General features: G+C 47.4%; 1 protein-coding gene across 1 annotated transcript in view; it reads left to right on the top strand.

Moving 5' to 3' along the window:
* LOC134406609 (collagen alpha-1(XVIII) chain-like) overlaps positions 1-20,484 on the top strand; it is a 37,287-nt gene that overhangs the window by 9,696 nt on the left and 7,107 nt on the right. Inside the window, exons 4-20 of the mRNA XM_063138115.1 lie at positions 810-881; positions 1,920-1,988; positions 4,694-4,759; positions 5,199-5,267; positions 5,652-5,708; positions 6,616-6,780; positions 9,247-9,606; positions 10,058-10,159; positions 11,091-11,132; positions 11,298-11,324; positions 11,443-11,529; positions 12,684-12,728; positions 13,085-13,165; positions 13,863-13,904; positions 14,829-14,856; positions 17,604-17,656; positions 19,498-19,632. Of these exons, the coding sequence (XP_062994185.1) occupies positions 810-881; positions 1,920-1,988; positions 4,694-4,759; positions 5,199-5,267; positions 5,652-5,708; positions 6,616-6,780; positions 9,247-9,606; positions 10,058-10,159; positions 11,091-11,132; positions 11,298-11,324; positions 11,443-11,529; positions 12,684-12,728; positions 13,085-13,165; positions 13,863-13,904; positions 14,829-14,856; positions 17,604-17,656; positions 19,498-19,632 (1,500 nt within the window). The remainder of the gene's footprint in view (positions 1-809; positions 882-1,919; positions 1,989-4,693; positions 4,760-5,198; positions 5,268-5,651; positions 5,709-6,615; positions 6,781-9,246; positions 9,607-10,057; positions 10,160-11,090; positions 11,133-11,297; positions 11,325-11,442; positions 11,530-12,683; positions 12,729-13,084; positions 13,166-13,862; positions 13,905-14,828; positions 14,857-17,603; positions 17,657-19,497; positions 19,633-20,484) is intronic.

Here is a 20,484-nt window from a genome sequence, read left to right as displayed (position 1 = left end):
TGCCAGGAGAGATTCATCAACTTAACAGGCTTCCAGAATTTAAGAAAGCCGTAAAGACTGATCTCTTCCGGCAGGCCTAAGTTGCCTTTTTTTAACGGTGTGCTGCTTTTAATGATGCACTGGTTTTAAATGTTTGAATTAGTTTTATGTATTTTATGTTGTTTTTATTTGTGTTGTACCCCACTTCGATCCAGAGGGAGAGGCGGGTAACAAATTATTATTATTATTATTATTATTATTATTATTATTATTATTATTATCCTCAGTCTTTATTTGGATGGTTCGTTCCCTCCCCCGCCTAGGAGGGGGTCTAAAAAGTAAGGTGCTTCTGCAAACCTTGGTGTTCCCCTGAACCTGCTGACATCTCCCTCTTGTGCAGTGATGAAGCTGTTTCGGCTATATAAGAATAGGCACCCAGTGAATTGAGCTTGCTATTAATGTAGAGGGAATTATGATAACTACCCATTTCCTTGCCTTCTCTACAGTTGCGTTTAAAAGTTGGCAAATTTGTCATTATGCAGTGCTGATAATAACAATTAAAAACTAAAGCATGGATGAATCATTATTTGTTCTGCAAATAGGAAACACATTAGTAAAGCCCAACCCCAGCAATTTGGAAGTAAAAGGCCGATTTATATGTTTGGAGTGAAGGAAATAATGAACTATCTGAAGGACCAGCTGCTTTTTGAAAGCAGACAGATACATGGTATTGTGCAGCTACTGGGTCTTCATCATATAAAGGTACCTGGTCTTAGCTGGTGCCTTAGAAAAGGTGATTTCCTAACTGTTGCTATCTTGTATGATTCCAGGACACTTCAACAAAACGCCTGAGGCCAACAGTTCACCAACCTACAATCAAGGGTGAGCCTGCGACAAAACAGGTATGTGGGCTTTAGCTATGAATCAAGTGATGCCGCTTTAAAAGGTAGGGGCAAGGAAGAAATAACAAAAGGAATAGTAGCCAGGGAAAGGAGAACCTTTGTTCAATGGGCTTTCCGTGTGAATACACATATATTAGGATCTCGTCTGTGGGATGGGTTTTGTTGGGTTGTTATGGTAAATATAGAACTCTGTTAAATGGCATGTGGAAGTAGTGTTTTAATTCTGCTTCAAGTTGCCTGAAAAGAGCAATCCTCAGCAACATTAGTGCCCTGGAGGCTGTCTATACACACAGAAAGCCCCAGGGTGGGTGCACAGTGGTGCTGCACCAATCATACAACGCATCATCCACTTCGCACCCGCCCCGGGGCTTTCCCACAAAGCTGTGAAGTAAAAAAGTCAGGCACTTATCCTGACTTTTTTCTCTGGAGCAAGGCCAGTATGGCACAGCTGCCATCTACCCTTGCTCCAGAGTCGTGGCGGAGGCATGGAGGGAGGATGGCACCCCCTGATTGGTCAGCATCTGCCCAGGCAGGGGGCAGGCCTGGTTGCCAAAAACCCTCACTTTTGCTGCTGTGTCGGGATCAGCTGCCGCCACCACTCCGAAGCAGCAAAAGCGTGAGGTTTTGTTTATCACGGTGGCAATGCACTGTTGTATAGGTGGCCCACTAGTGTGGAGTCCCAAGGATTAAACTGGGGCTTAAGTAAACATTCAGTTCTATGCTATAAACCTGTATCAGCTACATAATAGCATAGTTGTCAGGGATTCCCCCAAAGAATTGTGGGAAACGTCATTTGGCAGGGTGATAATTCTCTGATAGAAGCCTTGTTCCCCTCACAGAACTACAGTTCCACTGATTCCCTGTGGAGAGGGAATTAATGGATTTGTCCAAAGTGGTTATTCCTGAAAAACAAACAGTCACATTGATGATTTAATACAACCAGAAACCTTTGCTTGTTCTTTCCACTTAGTTAGAAAGCACCTTTCTTCAACTTTCCCAGAGAGTATACTAACTCCTGCTCCCTTCTTCACGTTTCAGACAAATGGGAAAACTGAAAGTTCACTCTTGCCTCCAGTGACCACAGAGGGAGACCACCAGAGTGTTAAAGTGAGTCAACTGAGGGCTCCAGTCTTCCTGATTGGAGAATTCATACCACATGGTTACAAGGCAGCACCAGTTGACTTGGCAGCATTGAATCCTCCAGGAGTGAAGGAGTGTTTCCCCCAATAAGAAGTTCCCACTGAGATTGGCACTGCTGTAGCTATATTTTGCATGACCTTCGTTGAAATATTTCAGGATCTCCAGGGAGAGTCGGAACGGTATTACGAAAGAACTACTGCCCCTGAATATTAGGAAAGCCCACCCACCCACATCACATTGTGGTTTCTGAGCCATTGACAACACAGCTTCTTGCTTTTCTACACTTTCTCTTTACAAAACAAAATTGTGTGTTTTCTGGATCCCAAAAGTTAATTTCTTTAAAAAATATTAAGTGCCAGACCTTGAGTCTGCCTTAATGCCACAATCTCTGACCTAAACCCCTTTCCCTCGATCTGTCCCAAAGGCAAGAGTGAGTGGCTGGTTGACACAACATGCTAAGCCAGGATGATTTATTTTCTGGCAGAATCCATGATGTGTTCATGTGTTGTCTGTGGGATATTTCTGCCACCCACAATTGGTTAATCTGCCCAAGACCTCGCTCTGAGAACCATGCTCTGCAGAATGGGTGTAATGGGTTGTTTGCATAATCTACGATGTACAGTGGACCCCATCATGCAACCCATTATGGTTTAGCAGTACATGTGAAGCCAGCCATTATCTTGATGGGCTTTATTGCAACTACACTTGAAACATGTGAAATATTTTGCATGTAATGTTTGAATGCAACCACTACATGTTTGCCATGTATGCTTCCTGGAAAGTGTATATGGATATTTTACATGAAGCTGTGATTGGCTATAACTCTCTATAAAGTGTAACCTTGGGCTAAACCCAGCTAATATGGCTCTTGGTTATTCAGAGGTTGTTGTTTAGGTTATTCAGAAATATGCAGGGTTTTAGCTGCCCTTGTTCTGAGGGCTCCCTAGGAGAGGGGTTTAAAAATTCAGACGGACTGGAGGAATCTTTGCCCAGTAGATACCTAAGGACCACTTCCTTTTCAATAAAAAATACTAGACTAGGAAACATAACTAATTCTACCAGAATTCAACACGAAGCCATTAATCCCAGCTCAATTACACAGTAAAATTGGAAACTATTCCTGTAGCTCTGCTATGTTTAGCTATTTGCAAACATTTATTGCATGAATGTGACAAAGGTGATGCATGATATGTGCACATTATGTTTGTTGTGTCCCAGCAAAAAATATTTCCACCCCACAAAGGAGTTAGCAATCATGACCGCCAATGGCTGTGGCTCTAACTGTGGCATTTAGTAGCCACTACTGGCAAGCCAGGTCTTTGCCCTATAAAGGGCATCTACTGCTTAGCCCTGAAGAGACATAAGTGCCTCATACTGAGGAAGATTATCCATCTAGCTCAGTAGTGTCTCAGCACTGTTTGGCAGTGCCAGTGGCTCCCCAGGGTTTCACACTTTCCCATCCCTGCCTGGAGATACTGGGGACTGAGCCTGCGACCTTTTACCTGCTAAGTATTTGCTCTACCGCTGAACTTTGGCCCTTCCCTAAGTGGTTCCGTTATTTGTGGTAAGGATGCTCCAAGCTTTACTGAGTTTTATGTGATGTGCTCTCATTAGACCCATGTACAAATTTGCACACGTTCCAGTGAGACTTTCACCCGCTTATAAGGAATCTCTTAATGTCGGCAATAGAGCGTCTGTGGCTAAGTAAGGCGATTCTTACTCAAGGAACTTACAGCACTGAAGGGGATAACGCCACAATGGCACATTTATTGAGGTTGAAACAAATACAAAGGCACAAGCTAGTTTTGGGGGAATTAGAGCAAGTGGAGGCTTAGAAGTAGTTTCAAGACTGAAAAATAGACTTTTTGAGACTTACGAGCATACACACACAGACAGCAGGGGAAAGAGTAGAGGGAATCTTTAAAGGCAACATACCTTTCCCTGGGCTGCAACCTTTTCCTGTAGACCGGAACTGGGGAGCGTTGCAACTCCTGGTCTTAGGTGAAGAGGAAAAGAATACAGGGAGGCAAAGCACTCACCCATGGCAGCCTGCTTGCACAAGCTGGAATACGTAGTATGCTCTGTGCTTCTGGTTCAAGAGAGAGAGAGAGAGCTAGCCTCCCTTTTCCTTCCCCCAAACCTGAGGTTTTTTGTCATAATAAAAATCTAAAGAAAAGCAGTCATCACAGTGCTCATAAACACTGTGAGATGTTACTTGTTATGGGAGGGAGAGGCATAACAAAAGAGGGTGATTGGGGATTGATGGCTGTACTTGTTGACAATATTCTCTTTACAAAAGATGACTTTCAGCTTAGAGCTCAGCAACAGGGCTGCATTAGCACGTGTATGACCAGGTAAAACTCTTGCCATCCACATTCATATTCTGCTTAATTTTACCCCTCACTTTTGTCTCTGGGGAACCATTTGAAGAAGTCTATCAGAAAATGATTACTTGATCTGTCCTTATGTGAAGGCTCTCAGTCTGCAGGTGGGGTTTTGGGCTGCTTCAAAATGGAGTCAGTACTGCTCACAGAAGCTACCTTGTAACATGGGGGACCCCTGAAATGTCTGATACGGCCCAGGGGAGGGGCTTCTGTTTGACACCTCTACCCTAGGCTAGGGCCACAGTCCTGACCTTGTGGATTTTTTAAACTGTTTTGCTTTTTTGACAGGTGACAACTGAGAAAGAGACCTCATCTACTCTCTCCCCCAAGACAATTGCTGCCTCCATTCTCTGGGTAAAGAGGAAAAGATGAGGGGAAATTTCTGCCAAGTGCCCGAGCAAACATTTCTGCATGGCTTCTCCCCCTCCCACCAAGCCACCCTGTAAACATTGCCCTTGTCACTCCTCCTCTCAGCTGCTAGGAAGTGCATTCACCGTCCCATTTCCTCTTTGGTAGAGCTTTTCCTGGCCCCTGCTCCTCAGAGGACTTGCCCTCCCCTTCCCTGAGAATCTGTGGCCCTCCAGACTTTTCTATGCCTCTTCTTGGAGCTGCCATTTTAAAAGCAGACTGATGCATGCATTGCACCATGGCTGGATCTTCCTCCACCATAAGAAGATGCCATATCTGCCCTTGGGTTGGGTGTGGGACTGCTCTGTGGCGAAAGGAAGAGACCTGGTCTTAAGCAATACGTTAGTAAAGATGATTTCCTAACTGCTGCCATCTTGTATCCCAGGAGACCTCAAAACGCTTGACGCCTTCCGTTCGCCAGTCCACAGTTAGCAGGGACTCTGTGACAAAGCAGGTATGTGGCGGTTTGGTTACTAAGTGTGTGTACAGCAATACTTCTATAGCTCAGGGACGTTCACTCATAAAGAGAGCTGTGGATGGGAACGTTGCCAGAAGAGGAATTCGTTGACTTTGGTATTCGAACATGTTGCGTGGAAGGAGACAATTCATAAGGCAACAAATTGGCCTGAAGTCTGGAGCTGGTGCTGTTCTATGTTTTTACTTTTATGTGGGACTGTTTTATTAATGCTTTAACAAGTGGAGTGTGCATTTTTAAAAACCAACCAACAAACCAACCACCTACGAATACCTCAGTGAGCTGGGATTTCAAATCCTTCTTGACTGTTAACAATATATGAGAGATGTGGCTATTACTAACTGCTTTTTCTGTCTTCCATAGATGAATAATGTTTCACAGTGCGTTTGTCCAGCAGTCCCTGGCCCTCGTGGTCCAAAGGTGTGTATCAAGTTTTGTACTGTATTTATAGGGAATACAGGCCAGTTTGTAGCTCAGCCGGCACCTAGAGTGCGACCAGTTGAGGCCTTTAGAGTGCCCTTGTGCTGCCTCATCCATGAAAGTTTTCGGGGTGGGGTGTGCAGTCCAGATGGACCCTTGGTCTGATCCAGCATGTCCTTCTTACGTTCTTAAGAAGAAAACCACAGCTTAGGGTTGCTGCCTTTGCCCCCCTTCCAAACAGTGGACCAGTGCCTTTAAGGGTTGCAAGGTAGTCAGGAATTCAAGTGGTGGAGCTTTCCTCAACAGTGTATCTCCAGGCTGAGAACAGTTGATGCTGTTGAGCTACATTGACTGCTGTGAAGCTGTTAAAGTTAATGGCACAAGAGCTCAGCCAGGAAAGAGGTAGGCACTCAGGCTGCTAGAAGGTAACCAAAACAACCCATTTCCCCTGTGTTGACCAGAACTATACAACGTATGGCAATATTAACCTGGTATCCTCCAGATGTGGTGGGGATTTTGGTGGTTCCAGGTCAGAGAAGGCTGCTGGATGGAATCTTTTATGAAGAGTCCACTGGAACCCAGTTTCAAAGACTGGCTCCTGATGGAATGAGTGTGGGCCCCATCTCCAACAATACATTTAAGTTTCCCTGAAATATATGTCCACATTCTTCTCCTGCAGGGTCTGTGCCATTCAAAATAGGTGCCCCAAAAGGGGGGTAATATGTTACAGGGTAGCCCTGGCTAATGTCCAGACATCTAAGCAAGCCCTGATTTGTAAGTCTCTTTCCTGTGGAGTTCTTAAAGGAAAAGGAAAGCATCTTGCACAGCAAGGGTGTTGACTCTTGCTGTGGACATTGTTGCCTGAATCTGCTCCACACTCCTTATCAAAATTTCTTTTCTCTGGCAGGGAGACAAGGGTGACCCAGGCCCTCCTGGGCAGAAAGGACTACCTGGGGAAACCGGCCAGCCTGGCCAGCCTGGCCATGCTGGGCCCCCAGGACTTCCAGGCGTGCCACATCCAGGAACACCAGACTGTACTGGTACCAAGGATGGAAGTGGCATCTCTGAAAAGGTGAGATTTGGGGTACCATCCCTGCAGAGAGGCTGGGAATGTACTGAGATGCATGTTCAAGCCTTCTCCAGTAGTTTTGAAGTATCATCAGGTTCACGGACAGAGGTCTTCGTACTCTCTGGACACACAGTCAAAGATTCAAATTGTGCCTCAGGAAAAATCAAAATGCAACCTGTCTTGGGTTTTTTTTAAAAAAATTGCAAAGAGTTTTTTGTTTTGTTTTGACTAAATCTTCTCAATTCACTTGCATTATTATGAATGTTTGGTCCAGCTTTTGCATTACCTTACCTGGCCTGCATAAATTGTGAGCTGTATACAACCCGCCCCCTCTGCCCCCAGCAGACATTCATGTGATTCAAAGGGGGGAACACATCTGGTTTTGCAGTCCAAAGCGGGGAACAAGAACTTCCACAGGATGATCCTCACTGCCATGGTGCCTGCACATGGGTTCTTCGGTTCTCATAGAGAGTTTCTGCATCACCAGTATTGCTGGTCTGGAAACCCTCCATGAGATGGAGTTGGGAGTTGGAATCCACATGGCAAATGTTATAGCTGTGATGATGGAGAGCAAGCACACAGAAGCTTCTGTCCATGGGGTAAGGTCGCACTGGCTGTTATGGTCAGGCTGGTAGCCCAGATTCTGTACTTATAAACTGGGAGCATCATCAGACAACTGTTTATAGCACGCTTGTTAACTGGGCGCTCACGGATTTTTGCGGCTCCCTGTCATGATGCCGTCTCTTCCTGTACGCCTCCCACTAGTTTCTCGTTCCTTCTGCCATTTTTTTATAGTAAAATCATCCAAACAAAATGCAACTCTGAGTTATAACGAAATTGGTAGCCATTTCCTGCCGGGTGCAGAGAAGTTTTGCGATAAAATGGCCACTAGAGGGCGCTGTCCCACTACACTGAATGGGCCACATTTGTTTTCCCTCTTTCCAGTGTGGTTCTTCTCGAGAGCCTCGTGTGGCGCAGAGCGGTAAGCGGCAGTTACTGCAGCTGAAACTCTCCCCATGGCCTGAGTTCGATCCCAGCAGAAGCTGGTACTCAGGCAGCCGGCTCAAGTTGACTCAGCCTTCCATCCTTCCGAGGTCGGTAAAATGAGTACCCAACTAGCTGGGGGAAAGGTAACTGCGACTGGGGAAGGCCATGGCAAACCACCCCACTACAAAGTCTGCCAAGAAAACGTCAGCGAAAGCAGGCGTCCCTTTAGGAGTCAGCAATGACTCAAGTGCTTTGCACGAGAGGTTCCTTTCCTTTCCTCCTTCTCATCCCTATAGCAGAAGAGCAGCAGGCGGCAAGAGCAACAGCAAGGAAACGCAATTTCCCCCCGTCTGATGATCCTCTGAATTCTGCAACTCAACTGGTCTAATTTTAGGCCAGTTCTTGCATGCTTTATTCTGTTTCTGCTAGTCATGAGGCGTGGGAAGTGCTGAGTTTCATCAGCTTCTGAGACTTTAACAAGCCTATCTTTGTCATGTAGTGAACACATAACATGTTAGAATGTTTGCAGTATTGAAATGAATTGTTTCTTTGGGTTGTATTACATCTTGAAATTAATCGATACTGGAGAGTGTTGATTGTAATGATGTATTGATATATATTCCTGTATTGTGAACTCTTTGTGCTCACAATACAGAAGTGGTGTGCAAATCAAAGAGGTGGTAGTGATGATCTTCATCCAATTCTATATATTATTGACTTGAAAACAATGTTCCATAAAGTTCAGTGATACTTACTTGCTGTGGAGGCTGGTGGCTCCAATTTTGGTGGAGCTGTGAATCCATTCTGGGTTTCAGTCAAAATCAGTCAGAACCCTAAAGGAGCTGTCCAAGGATCTTATCCTCAAGCTAGGTTCAGCACCGTGGACAGCTCCTTTAGAGTTCCGTCTGGATCTGACTGAAATGCAGAACAAATTCACATCCCCTCTGAACCTGAAGCCACCAGCCTCCACTGGGTGTGTGTGCTTAGGGCTAAAGCCGTAAGGACTAGAAGCTTGTTTGTTTTAGCGAAAGCTGGTACCAGTTTCTATGCTTATGTTGAACAATGACATAACTGAAATGGCCCCGCTTCTATTTGCACTTTTGCAGAATATACTTTTGTGTGGGAATGCAACAGGAAGAGGCAGATAAGCATGCAGAATGCAAAGGCTCTCCTCCCTGAAGTGCTGGAAATGTCTGAAGCCATTACCTGTATATTTTCAAGTGTATCTCTGGGCACTAGAAACTTGCCTACTTTAAAATAAAAGCCTAGATTCTGCAACACTCAAACTGCCATCCAGAAGAGGGGTCACCAAAGCACCTTGCCCTGCTGAGCATCTCTAGTCTTAAGCACGTCATTCCTTGTCCACTCTCTTCTTTGCTCTACCAGGCTGCCCTGTCCATTGTCAGAGGCAGAATAGAGGGGCAGGTGTTTCACTGGTTCAGTCTCTTAAAATATTACTTTGTATTTCTACAACTTTTCTAGGATTGTGCTACCATTGAAGGACCCCCTGGACCTCAGGGCTTGGCTGGCCACCCAGGCCCTCCTGGACCTCAAGGATACCCAGGGCCTGAAGGCCTCCAGGGACCCCCTGGCCACCCAGGGCATGATGGTCAGACAGGTGTTCCAGGCCTCCCAGGTGCACCAGGCCAGCCTGGACCACCAGGATCTACAGGCCCTCCAGGTATTCCAGGACCAGTAGGGGCAGAGGGATCTCCAGGAGCCATGGGCCCCGAAGGGCCTCCAGGGATTTCGGGCTACGTGGGACCACCAGGACCTCCAGGCTTCCCTGGACAGGAAGGGCCTCCAGGACGAGAAGGGCCTCCGGGCAAGGATGGGGCAAAGGTAACCCACGCCAGAACTGAGCGTTAGGGAGGTGGAAGAATGGGATGAAGGGGAGAACAAAGGAAAATACGATAGGCCAAACAATAGAATAATAGAACAATAGATCGACCAGACAATAGAACAATCAGGAGAACAATAGACAGGCCTCTTTCCGCATACACCTCTCCTGTCATACTTGACAGGAATTTTGCTAGCTAGTCTACAACACTCAGCCCCTACTGTTGCACCAGAGTCTGAGCAACACAATCACTCTGCACCACACGAGAGCGGATTTACTGCCTCACTGACATTGGACCCAGCAGCCTCTGCTACCTAAATCTCTCTCTCTCTCTCTCTCATTCTCTCTCTCTCTCTCTTTCTCATTCTCTCATTTTCAAATGGTGGCACTTATGAACCCTGGGCTTTCTGTTTCATCTTGCCATGATAATTTCCATATGTTTTATCCTTGCAGGGTGAGACAGGTGACACTGGCCTACAAGGACCTCCAGGGAATCCAGGACCGATTGGAGAAAAGGGGCCTCAAGGTCCCCCTGGCCCACCTGGCGAGAATCAGGTGAGTGGGAACCTAGCTAGCCCTGAGCCAGCATATGGCTCCCCTTTCCCTGATGCCCACCTGGGATTGGTTGCTTACGGTAGTGAGGGTAGATGGCCCCCAAGGACAAAATTGTGTGTGCTTACTTCCACGTGCGTTTCTTCAGAGCAACTTCCTAGAACTTTTGACTGCAGATAAGGGCCTGAAAACTAGGGATGTACAAGAACTTTGTTTATGTACACAAATCATCTGAACATTCAGGTTCACAATCTTGAACAGAAGCCCGAGCACCCACCCAGAAATATTTGCAAATTCAGGACAATTGCAATTACATTTTAAAAAATGTGTGTATTTTTATGCTTTAGTCAACGGGCGGGGGAAGTCTGCACTTTTGAAAAATACACACAGAAATGTGTGTTTCTATGTGTATTAAAGCTGTATTAAAAATATGAGTTTTTCGTGTTCAAAATGTGTGCTTTCCCCATTTGAACAAGTAGATTGAAAATAAATGGGGGCAAGGCAAAACAAGCTTGAAACTGCATTTGGAGATTTTTGGTGAGGTCAGACATTGCTGGTCCTCCATCCTTGCTAAAAACACATGAAAAGATCCCGGTTACCTTTTAGGAGCTAGAAGGAAAGCGCAGTTCCAGTCATCATGGGGCATCAGTTGCTTTCCATTGATATTTCCCTTTCACCCTCAGTCTACTTAGCTCACAATTTCAACATCACTTCCTCCATCTAGAACTCCTCTAGATCTTGTCAAAAGAGAGAAAATCCTTTATTCTTACAGGGCGGTCTTAATTGGCATGATTTATCAGTTTGGTGTCCCTTTATAAGCACCAAATTCTGCAACGAGTACACAGTGCATACTTAATGCAATAACAAGGATGTGAGTTGCCTCTCGTGGGGTTCCTTATGTGTTGCATTGATGCCTTCTCCATTCTCTTGGCAGTGTAATGTGCACACAGGACTTCTTGGGCCTCCAGGTCCTAAGGTAAGTAAGCAGCATCCCCACTAATGCCATTTTCTAATGTGAGAGCTGTGGCTAATCCCACCCTCTAATGCCTTATTCCTGGTCCTGCCTGTATTATAAGCTTGCTTAGAAAGACAAGGTCAAGAACTTGGAATTTGACCAGCTGTACGTTTATTTTCTTTGCAGGGTGAAAAGGGGGACCCAGGTGAACTGGTGCGTAGTTGTGGAAACAGTACCTCTCTCCTTACTGGTGCAGTGGTAGAAACGGGGTGATTTATTTTTATTTCCTTTTAAAATTCATTCTGAGGCTCCAAATGCTGCTTTCACACAGGATTGCCGCAGGTGCTGTGAAGAAGCAAGAACTGAGACGAGATTGCCCGGTTCATCAGACTCTTGGGTGCCTTTTACATATCAAGAGGTACATCTAGAGAAGTTTGTGTCCCATTTGGGACAGTTCATGTAGCGCTGGCTGGGCTTGGGCCTGGAATCCCCCCTTCTGACCAACATGCTTCCTCTCCCTTCAGCCTCCCCAGTGTCAGTCCTGGGAGATTAGGGGAAGTTCTGTGCAAAGATTTCCTTGCATCAGGCTGTTGCAAGCAATTCACTTTGCCAAGTTGTGAAGTCCAGGAGCGGCACTGGAGAGTTTGGTTTCCCTTGGATGGGAGGGCAGTGGAGAGTTTTGGTGTCTTTGAAATATTTGTTCTAATTACAAATATACAAGCAGAGCACAATGAAGGCAAATGAGCATTCCTGCAGCAGGCAGCAAATTGGCTAACCCTGCATTAAATTCCCAGAGAAGTATTTGTACAGATCCTCCAAGGCCATGCCCCCAGCTTACAGCTAGAAACCTCCCAATCCGTCTCTGCCTCCCTTTCTGTTTCTCCCCATTCAAACTGCTTTCTTTTCTTGCCAATCCATCCCTGCAGAGTATTGGTCTCAGACCTCCACTCCCTGTAGACAGACCACTCATCTATCACCCTACTTTGACTTAAGAAGGCAGCAACCTAATTTGAGCTGGGCAGTGTTTCCTTCAGGGGTGAATTAGGGGGACCTCGCCTTGGTATCTGGGTCAAGAATACTTTTGCCTGTGGAAGAAGCAATAAGAGAACATCCAGCGTCCCACAGGCTGGGTTTCAGTGTAATTCTGGAATATCATGGAAAATATTAGTGGAGACATTTTCTTGGGATCTCCTCTTGTGGTGCACTCAGGTTGCAAGACCCCAAATTTTTTAGGTGCTGTGCTCTTTCTCCCCATCCTGGGGTGAAATTGCCATATTATTGATAGGTGTACTTTCCAAAGTGGCATCAACATGGATCTTTCAGCACAGGTCAATAAAAAATGTTGGCATCATTGTGTCCATGACATCCATAGGACTCCCAGCCTGCACCAACAATGCTTGTGCTCTGGAGTGATCCCAGCTATCTTTGGAACACCTAAATCCCTGCAGTCAATATGAAAAGATAAGGTGAAGGGAATGTACTCAGTACAAAATATTGTGGGTGGGCGAGATGTGCCAGTAACAATGCCTGGCTATTGAACTTGCATCTCACCCCCTTCTCCTCCTCCTGCAGAATGGCAAAGGAGACCCGGAGCTATATGGCGCAATTGTCAACCACGTACGTCACTTCCAGATTTGCATCTTCTGCAACAGATCTTGGTTTGGTTTTGTCAATTTTTATTTTGTTTTTGGACTTCAGGATGTCCTAAATCCCACCTTGGCCTCTTTGTCCAAGAAAGCACTGTATCTAAATGACTGTGCATGCAGCAAAGCTCCCAGAATCTATAAGGGCTTTCTTGGAGCACTGGAGTTCATGGGTTTGTCGGTGGAATCTGGGGATCTATTAACCCCTGCAGGCACATTCACACTTAGGAGGGATTTCTGAGAAATCCCGTTGTCTGCAAAGTTTAATTTCAGGATGTGCCTTCTGGGATAATGGCTGCTCTCTCTCTCTTCCCCCCCCCTTCCTTCTAGGGTCCTCCTGGGCCCCCAGGAAATCCTGGCTTGCCAGGCCCTCCAGGCCCTGCTGGACCACCAGGTGTTCTTTATTTCAACGTGAGTGACTCCCCCCACTCAGCTCTGCCGATGCTCAGCTAACTTGCATGAGTGTAACTATGACTTTGTCTTGGGGAAGGGGGCGCAAGCGCATGGTTTTTGAAGAGTGCTTTGTGGGAAACGAAGGAGCCAGTTCTTCTGCTGTTTTTAGGGTTTAATTAAATATTTCACACATGTAACTCAACAGCGACAGCTGCTATTGTTAAGGAAACTTGGGTGGGGTTATTTGAGGAAATAAAGTGAATTTAGGAGAGGGCACTTTTCAGTGGACAAGCAGCGGAGGGGTAGGAGGAGGTGCTTAGTCCTTCTGTGCTTTCCATGCACGAGCGCATGCTCTGTTACATGATCCCAGATACTCTGCAACACGCAAGTGTTTTGGCAGCATTTTATGACGGCAAAGAAATTAAAAACCATCAGCCTAAAGCCCCTTGTGGAAAGTTCAGCGCCAAAGTCCAAATGTGGCCACCCTAACTTCCACAACTGCTTAGTATTTGGCAGATGGGGGTGGGAGTGTCTTTTGCTTTGTAGGGTTTTGCATCTAATACTAAAAGCTTCTGAGGAAGGCATTGGGTAACTGACCTCCACCCCTTTTAACCCCTTGTATCCTGTCTTTCCACCTCCCTCCCTGTGGTGTTTTTTTGGGTTGTTTGGGGTTGTTGTCATGATGTTTGGCGCCATCTGATCTTTCTCTTTCCAGAGAGTGTTCCCTGTCCGACCCAGGCCACACTGCAAGCAGCCGGTGAGTTGACAGGTCCAAATGGCCTTAAAGCCATCTTGCAAAGACAGGCAGCCCCCGGCGCAGGAAGCATTGTCTAGCAAGCCAGGGCTCTGCCGCGTGAGAAGACAGCCAAGAGAAATCTGGCGTGTACAGAAGCACCGGAGGCAGGCGGCCCTTGAGGCAGGGGCTGTGGTGATGCATTTCTAGGTTGCTGGCTGGCTGTAGCGCTTTCCCCAATCTTGCCAGCTTGCCAGCCATTTCCTTGGTCGAAGCAGAAATGAATGAATGAGCCCTGCACCCTGCAGATGTATTGGACTATAATTCCCATGCTGGCTGAGTGCTCGTATGTTTTAAAATGAGAGAAAATAGCAACATGAGGAAAGGGGGAGGAGGTCAGCATGGAAAAGGATATGGAGAGGAGGTTGCCCCCTCCCCATGCCGTAATTATGGTCTAGAGTCCCCGCTCCCCCGAGCAGCGGGGTGGTTTGTAAGAGAGAGACTTTGGAGTTCCAGGCTCTGAACTCCCATGTCCCATCCCGTTTGATTTTTAGATACTCCTGCCACCTGGAATTCTGATTGGCATGTTGTGGCTTTGGCTTTCCCATTATTTATTTTAATCATTCATTTTATTTATTATTATTATTATTTTTATCTGGACTTTCTTCTAAAATGAGTGCTCAAGGCAGCTAACAATAAATTACAAAAAGAGTTATAATTAAAATGTGAAAAGTCATCAATTAAAAACACATCCCACGAAAAGCATATCAAATAAAACATGAGTAAATATAAAATCAAAATACACCAATAAGAAATAAATAACAGCACTTGCCAGATTAAAAATCCCAAGAGGCCAAAATCCTGCATGAAGAAACATTTCTGCCCACATCATTCTTCGATATAGCTTGGCTAATATGGTGTCCACCTCTCTGCTTTTGTTTCTTTCAGCTGCCCCAAGACCCATATTTGGATGCAGGTACAAGCCCTTTTCTCTCTGCATTTGAAACACAAACATTTCTAATATGCACCTGTCTTGCATGTCTTTCCTACTGTCTACTAATCCTGTTTGTATATATTGGGAATGGCCGTCTGGCAGCCTGTCCAATGCTTTTCTCGGACTATGCAGCCGGTTGCCGCATGGGCCAAGCCTGGGCACAGAGCAGAAAGGAGAGAATGTGAGGACAGAAATGCCCCGGGTTGCTCTTCCGCCCTTGTCCTGCACTCTGAATGTGCATAAAAGCAGCTTGGGCTGGAGGAGATACGAAGACTGGGAGGAAAAGGTGCTTCTGCTCTTGCTTGGGGAAAGAAACAGCCAAGGCATTTCTGCCCCTTCACCTGCCTCCTCTATGCTAGCCTGCAGTGGCGATTACTTTGGAACTTGGCCCCTGAGCAGATTATCTATGGCAGATCTGACTCCACCTGGAAAGTTGACAGTCCCTGGTGTGGGCATATAGTATTTGTAGGCCTGAGGACAGCACTTTTAAGCCCACGATTCATGCATACCTTTCTAGTAGACTTTTAGCCCTAGCCAGTACCTTCTCTGCTGTCTTCATGAGGGGAAAGGATCACACCAAAACGTGTGGAAGGTGCACAGGGCCGGTGCTACCATAGAGGCCACTCAGGCAGCCGCCTAGAGCACCAGGCTAAGAGGGGCGCCGCGCAGCACAGCACTCATGCGCATTGTTGGCTGTGGGCCGGCCCAGCCCGAGGATTCAGCTGGGCCTGGGCGGGCAAGACGGCGCCCCGGGCCCACCCAGCCGAAGCGAAGCCAGGGATGCTGAGGTGGGGGAATGGCACCACGTCCGGACTTCCGCCCGGAAGCCGCCCTCCCAGAGCCACTCTAGCTACCCAGAAGCTGCTCTAGCCACCCGGAAGCTGCCCTCCCAGAGCTGGGAGGCCGCCGCTGCCAGAAGAAGAAAAAGCACGTGGCGAGCTCGACCCTGGCCCAAGCCAGCCTCTGCCTTACTCCTGAGGAAAGGGCACTGGGTCACCTCGCCTCTCCCCTCAAACAGGCTGCGATGTCCAGGCAGGCGGGCAAGCGGGACTCCCTCTCCCTTCCCCCAGGAAAGCTAGGGACTTGTGGACTCCTCGCAAGGCAAACTCTCCTGCTTCCCAATCCTGTGCGCGTGGATCAACGGGACTTGCATCCGAGAAAGCGTTGCACCAGGAGGCACCAGTGCGGCCTGATCCGCCTATGCCTCTTTACTCAGAAGCCTTGTTCTCCCGAGTAAACGTGCAGAGAGGATCAGGACACCAGGATGCATAGCGGGTTGCTTTTGCACAGAAGTAAGTCCCGGTAAATTCCAGACGGCTCGGTCCCAAATTGAAGCGAGCCAGTCCCAGCTCTCCACTCGGTACACACGTTCGGACTTCCATGTAATTGTGTGTGTGTGTGTGTGCAAGTAGCTCCCCTTGCCTAGGGCGCAAAATAGTCTGGCACCGGCCCTGAAGGTGCACTTGTTTTATGTTTCCTACGGTCTCTCTCCCAGAACTGGCAGCAGCCTGGTCTGGGAGCTTGAGCCATACATCTGCTGGCAAAAGTCCCAAAGCAAGGAGGGGCTGTTGCCTGCCAGCCATTCTAATTTCCAACCGTTGAGATGTAGCATATCAGGATGTTATTTGCAGAGAGAGCTGTGCTGAGTCTCTCTCCATGGTAGGAAACAGGGCAAACTCCTAGTCTTTGTACAGCTGCCAGAATGTTCGCACCCTGCAGAGATGGATGAGCACATTAATAGTAGTGAAGAGCTGAGATTGACGAGTTGAGATTTAATTGAACAAAAGTTATTGTTTTTATGGAGAAGGGAGGATGTGATATGTGGATGTATATATCTTTCAGAGGCCTGTAGCTGCTAGTCTCCAGGTCCTCATCGAAGGCCTGGGCGGGGCCTCTGTTTCAGCCACTTGGTGGTGTGGGCCTTGCTACAGGGTTTTGGAGTGTCACTGTTCTAGGAGGTTTCAGTAATAAAGGAATCCAGCAAGGAAAAGACTCTGAAGTTATTGCCTGGTAGTCTAGGGGCAAGTGGCAGGCTGAGCAGGTAAGCTCACCCGTATGGTCCCTATGCCTGAGGGATACTACATGGTAGTATGTAATGCGCTCTATGTGGGGCTGCCCTTGAAGCTGCTCCGGAAGCTGGAGCTAGTGCAGAACACTGCAGCTCGGCTGTTGTCTGGAGCTGCCCCTTTCCAGCATGTAACTCCTCTGCTGAGGGAGCTGCACTGGCTGCCTATTCGCTACCGGGCCAGGTTTAAGGTTCTTGTACTTGTGTACAAAGCCCTGAACAACTTGGGACCAGGATACCTGAGGGAGCGCCTTCTCCCTTACCAACCTGCCCGGTCACTGAGGTCATCCAGGGGCCTGCTCCTTGTGGCTCCACCTAGATCCATCCTCCGATTGGAATCCACCAGGGGAAGAGCCTTGAGCGTGGTGACGCCCCTCCTGTGGAATTCCCTGCCTCTGGATGTCAGGCAGACTCCAACTTTGTACTCCCTTCGGCGCCTCCTGAAAACATCTTTATTCCAAGAAGCCTTTCTTTAACATGCAGCCTTGGATTTCTGTGTTGTTGTTTTTTGCTTCTTTTTAGATTTTGTTTTAACTGTTTTTTTCTGTTTTTATTTTCATTTTACCTTGTACACCGCTCCGATATTTTTTCAATGAGGAGCGGTATATAAATATTCTAAATAAATAAATAAATAAATAAACTCTGTCCTGTTTCTGCTCTATAGATGCTGAGCTGCCTCTGAAGGATTCTTCCAATGGAAACCAGAATGGTTTTAAGGTGTGCTGCCTTGCATTTTTCCTTTTTGATACCATCCTCATTAATTAGTCTGCTGAGCACGTACAGCATGCACTTCCTGCTCCCAGCCCCTGAACTCATTGGATTAAAGAATAGGGGGCTGTCTATACATGGGGAAGCCCCGGGGTGGCTCTGCAGTGGTGGCATCTTGTTTATATGATGCAGGAGCCACTGCGGAGCCATCCTAGAGCTTTCCCCTGAAGCTCCGAAATAAAAAAAAGTTGGGGACTTATCCCAACTTTTTTGTCCAGGGCGCAGCAAGGACGGTGCATCACCATCTGTTGCTGTGCAGTCATGGCCAAGGCATGGCCGGTGAATGGCGACCTCTGATTGGTTGCCGTCCACCTGGACAGGGTGGAGGGGGTGAGCTGAATGGCTGCCAGAATGCCCCTGCGCTGTCTCTGGAGTGGAGAGGAACCTCTTGTGCAAGCACTTGAGTCATTGCTGACTCCTAGAGGGACGCCTGCTTTTGCTGACATTTTCTTGGCAGATTTTGTAGCGGGGTGGTTTGCCATTGCCTTCCCCAGTCAGTTCCCTTTCCCCCAGCTAGCCAGGTACTCATTTTACTGACCTCGGAAGGATGGAAGGCTGAGTCGACCTGAGCTGGCTGCCTGAGAACCAGCTTCCGCTGGGATTGAACTCCGGCCGTGGGGAGAGTTTCAGCTGCAGTAACTGCCGCTTACCACTCTGCGCCACATGAGGCTCTGGAGTGGGGAGAAGAGTCTCCCTTTTCAAAAGTTCAAGGGAGGGACAGGCAGTGGCAGCATGCTGAGGAAAGCAGGCCAGGGCAGAGGTACTGGGGCAGTGATGCCAGTCGGCTGTGTCAGTGTGGGTGGCTGGTGCTTGCTTGCTTCCTCCCTGTGTGCACAGAGAACTTGAAGCCTGTTTGGAAGAAGGTGCCTGGTGGCTGGGGAAGAAGGTGGCAGCGGTGGCGGCGGCTCCCCCTGCATGCTGATGAGTATAAACTCCACACTCGCTCCAGCAAGTGGGGATAACATGGCACAACCCTGCAGGAGCGAAACCACATGGTTTTGAGGGTTTGCAGCACCAATGCACCATCGTCTAGACAGCCCCTAGGTCTTCCGAATCAGGGGGAGATGCAGCTTCCAGACAAGCTTGTCATTTGGCACCTCCTGTTTATGTGAAAGTATCTTAAAGTAAAATAGCCTGCATTTGAAGAGCGTTACAAGCAAGATCATGACCCTATGATACTACCATCAGAGATACAAGGGGTTCAAGGGTTCATGCCATGGTTCTACATTACACAACACACTAGTGTAAGTATCCACATGCATTAAAGGACAGATATGTAGGAAGGTGGGGGGGAGACTGTCAGAAGTGGCACGCGATGGATTGCCCCGGGATCATGTACAGACACTACGTAAATTCATTTTATTTAGTAAATGTACATGCTGGGCCAGAAGAATGGACTCTCTTGCTCAGGAGTGTCTTCTGATAGCCAGACAGATGCCACGTGGAAGCAGGGATGGGGTGATAATACCTGACCCCTGTTGCTCTTCCCCAATACCTGTTAGTCAAGGGGGTGGCTGCATCTGACGGTTTTCTTTCTGGCTATCGCACCTTGTTGCTACACCTTGACTGATGTCTGTTATTCATGGTGGCACTAGCCTGGAGCAGGCCCAGTTGGAACAAATGTTGTAAATTCCAGTAATAAAACAAGCAACAACTAAGCGTTAAGGTGAGGATGAGGGCGGTAGGATCTAGCCATTACAAATGCAAGCACGGTTACAAATCCTTTCTTTAGCTGAGGCTAGATAAATGTCAACGCTAATACTAAAATTCTGCTCTTCTCCACTTCTCAGCGCTCCACCTGGACCTTCAAATCAAAGGAGCTGATGTTCAAATCCGCCGCCTCCATTCCTGAAGGAAGCTTGGTCTATGTCAGCGAAGAGAGTGAAGCTTTCTTCCGGACCCCCAAGGGTTGGAGCAAGCTTCTGGTAGGAGCTGTAGGGAGACTAGTCCACTTAAATGTGGAGGATTGCTAGAACTTGGTAATTGCATGACCACATCTCCTTAAACACCAATGACTCGGGTAGGTGCGTGTTGCCCAGGCTGACTTTCTGTCTGATGTAAAGGCATCTGCTTGGCCACTTTGTGAAACAAGATGTTGGGCAGGATAGGCCTTTGGTCAGATTCAGCAGGGCTGCTCTTAAGTTGGCAGGGACTGTTTCCTTCCCTCTCCCCTCCTCAGGTCAGCTTAGCTAGTAACCTGGGGAAGGTGTAGGTGTTGCCCCCCACCCCCAGAACACTAAACCTGTCCTCTTCCATTAACTCCGTGAAGGGATGGATACATAAGTATAATTTCTTTTAACTTTTATTTTATTGCTCATAGGTAGGTATTTTTTTCAGGGAAGGGAGCTCTGTCTTTCTTTTCTAGAGAGTCTCTTGGAGAGGACCAGTTTCTGCTGACTGCTTTTCAGTCCAGGCTCTTTTCCCAAGATTTCCACTTTGTGCATCTCTTGGGGATAGTCAGAGATCCAAGAGGAGCTGGCCCTGGGTTTCTACCTCCTCCACTCAGGTGCCAGTAAGTTTACAGTAATATAATAGTAAACCAGAATAGTAGTTTACCAAAAGATATACCCAGAGGGTGGTAAACCTAAGGGTTTTTGCAAGTTCCTTATTGAGAATAGCAAGGTTTGAGCCCTTATCATACCTGGGCAGAGAACAAAGGAAATCTGCAGCAAATTTCGCAGTGTTTCCTAGATTGAGGTAAGTGGGTACTCCAGAATTTCCAGTCCCTTTCTAGGCTCTCCTCTTCAGGATCTGGCCAGCTTTGGCTATCCATTGTT

This window comes from Elgaria multicarinata, chromosome 11 (genome assembly GCF_023053635.1).
Source record: "Elgaria multicarinata webbii isolate HBS135686 ecotype San Diego chromosome 11, rElgMul1.1.pri, whole genome shotgun sequence".
In the NCBI taxonomy this organism is placed as follows: Eukaryota; Metazoa; Chordata; class Lepidosauria; order Squamata; family Anguidae; genus Elgaria; species Elgaria multicarinata.
The sequence above is the reverse complement of the archived record's forward strand: the minus strand, read 5'-3'. Positions and strand labels throughout refer to the sequence as shown.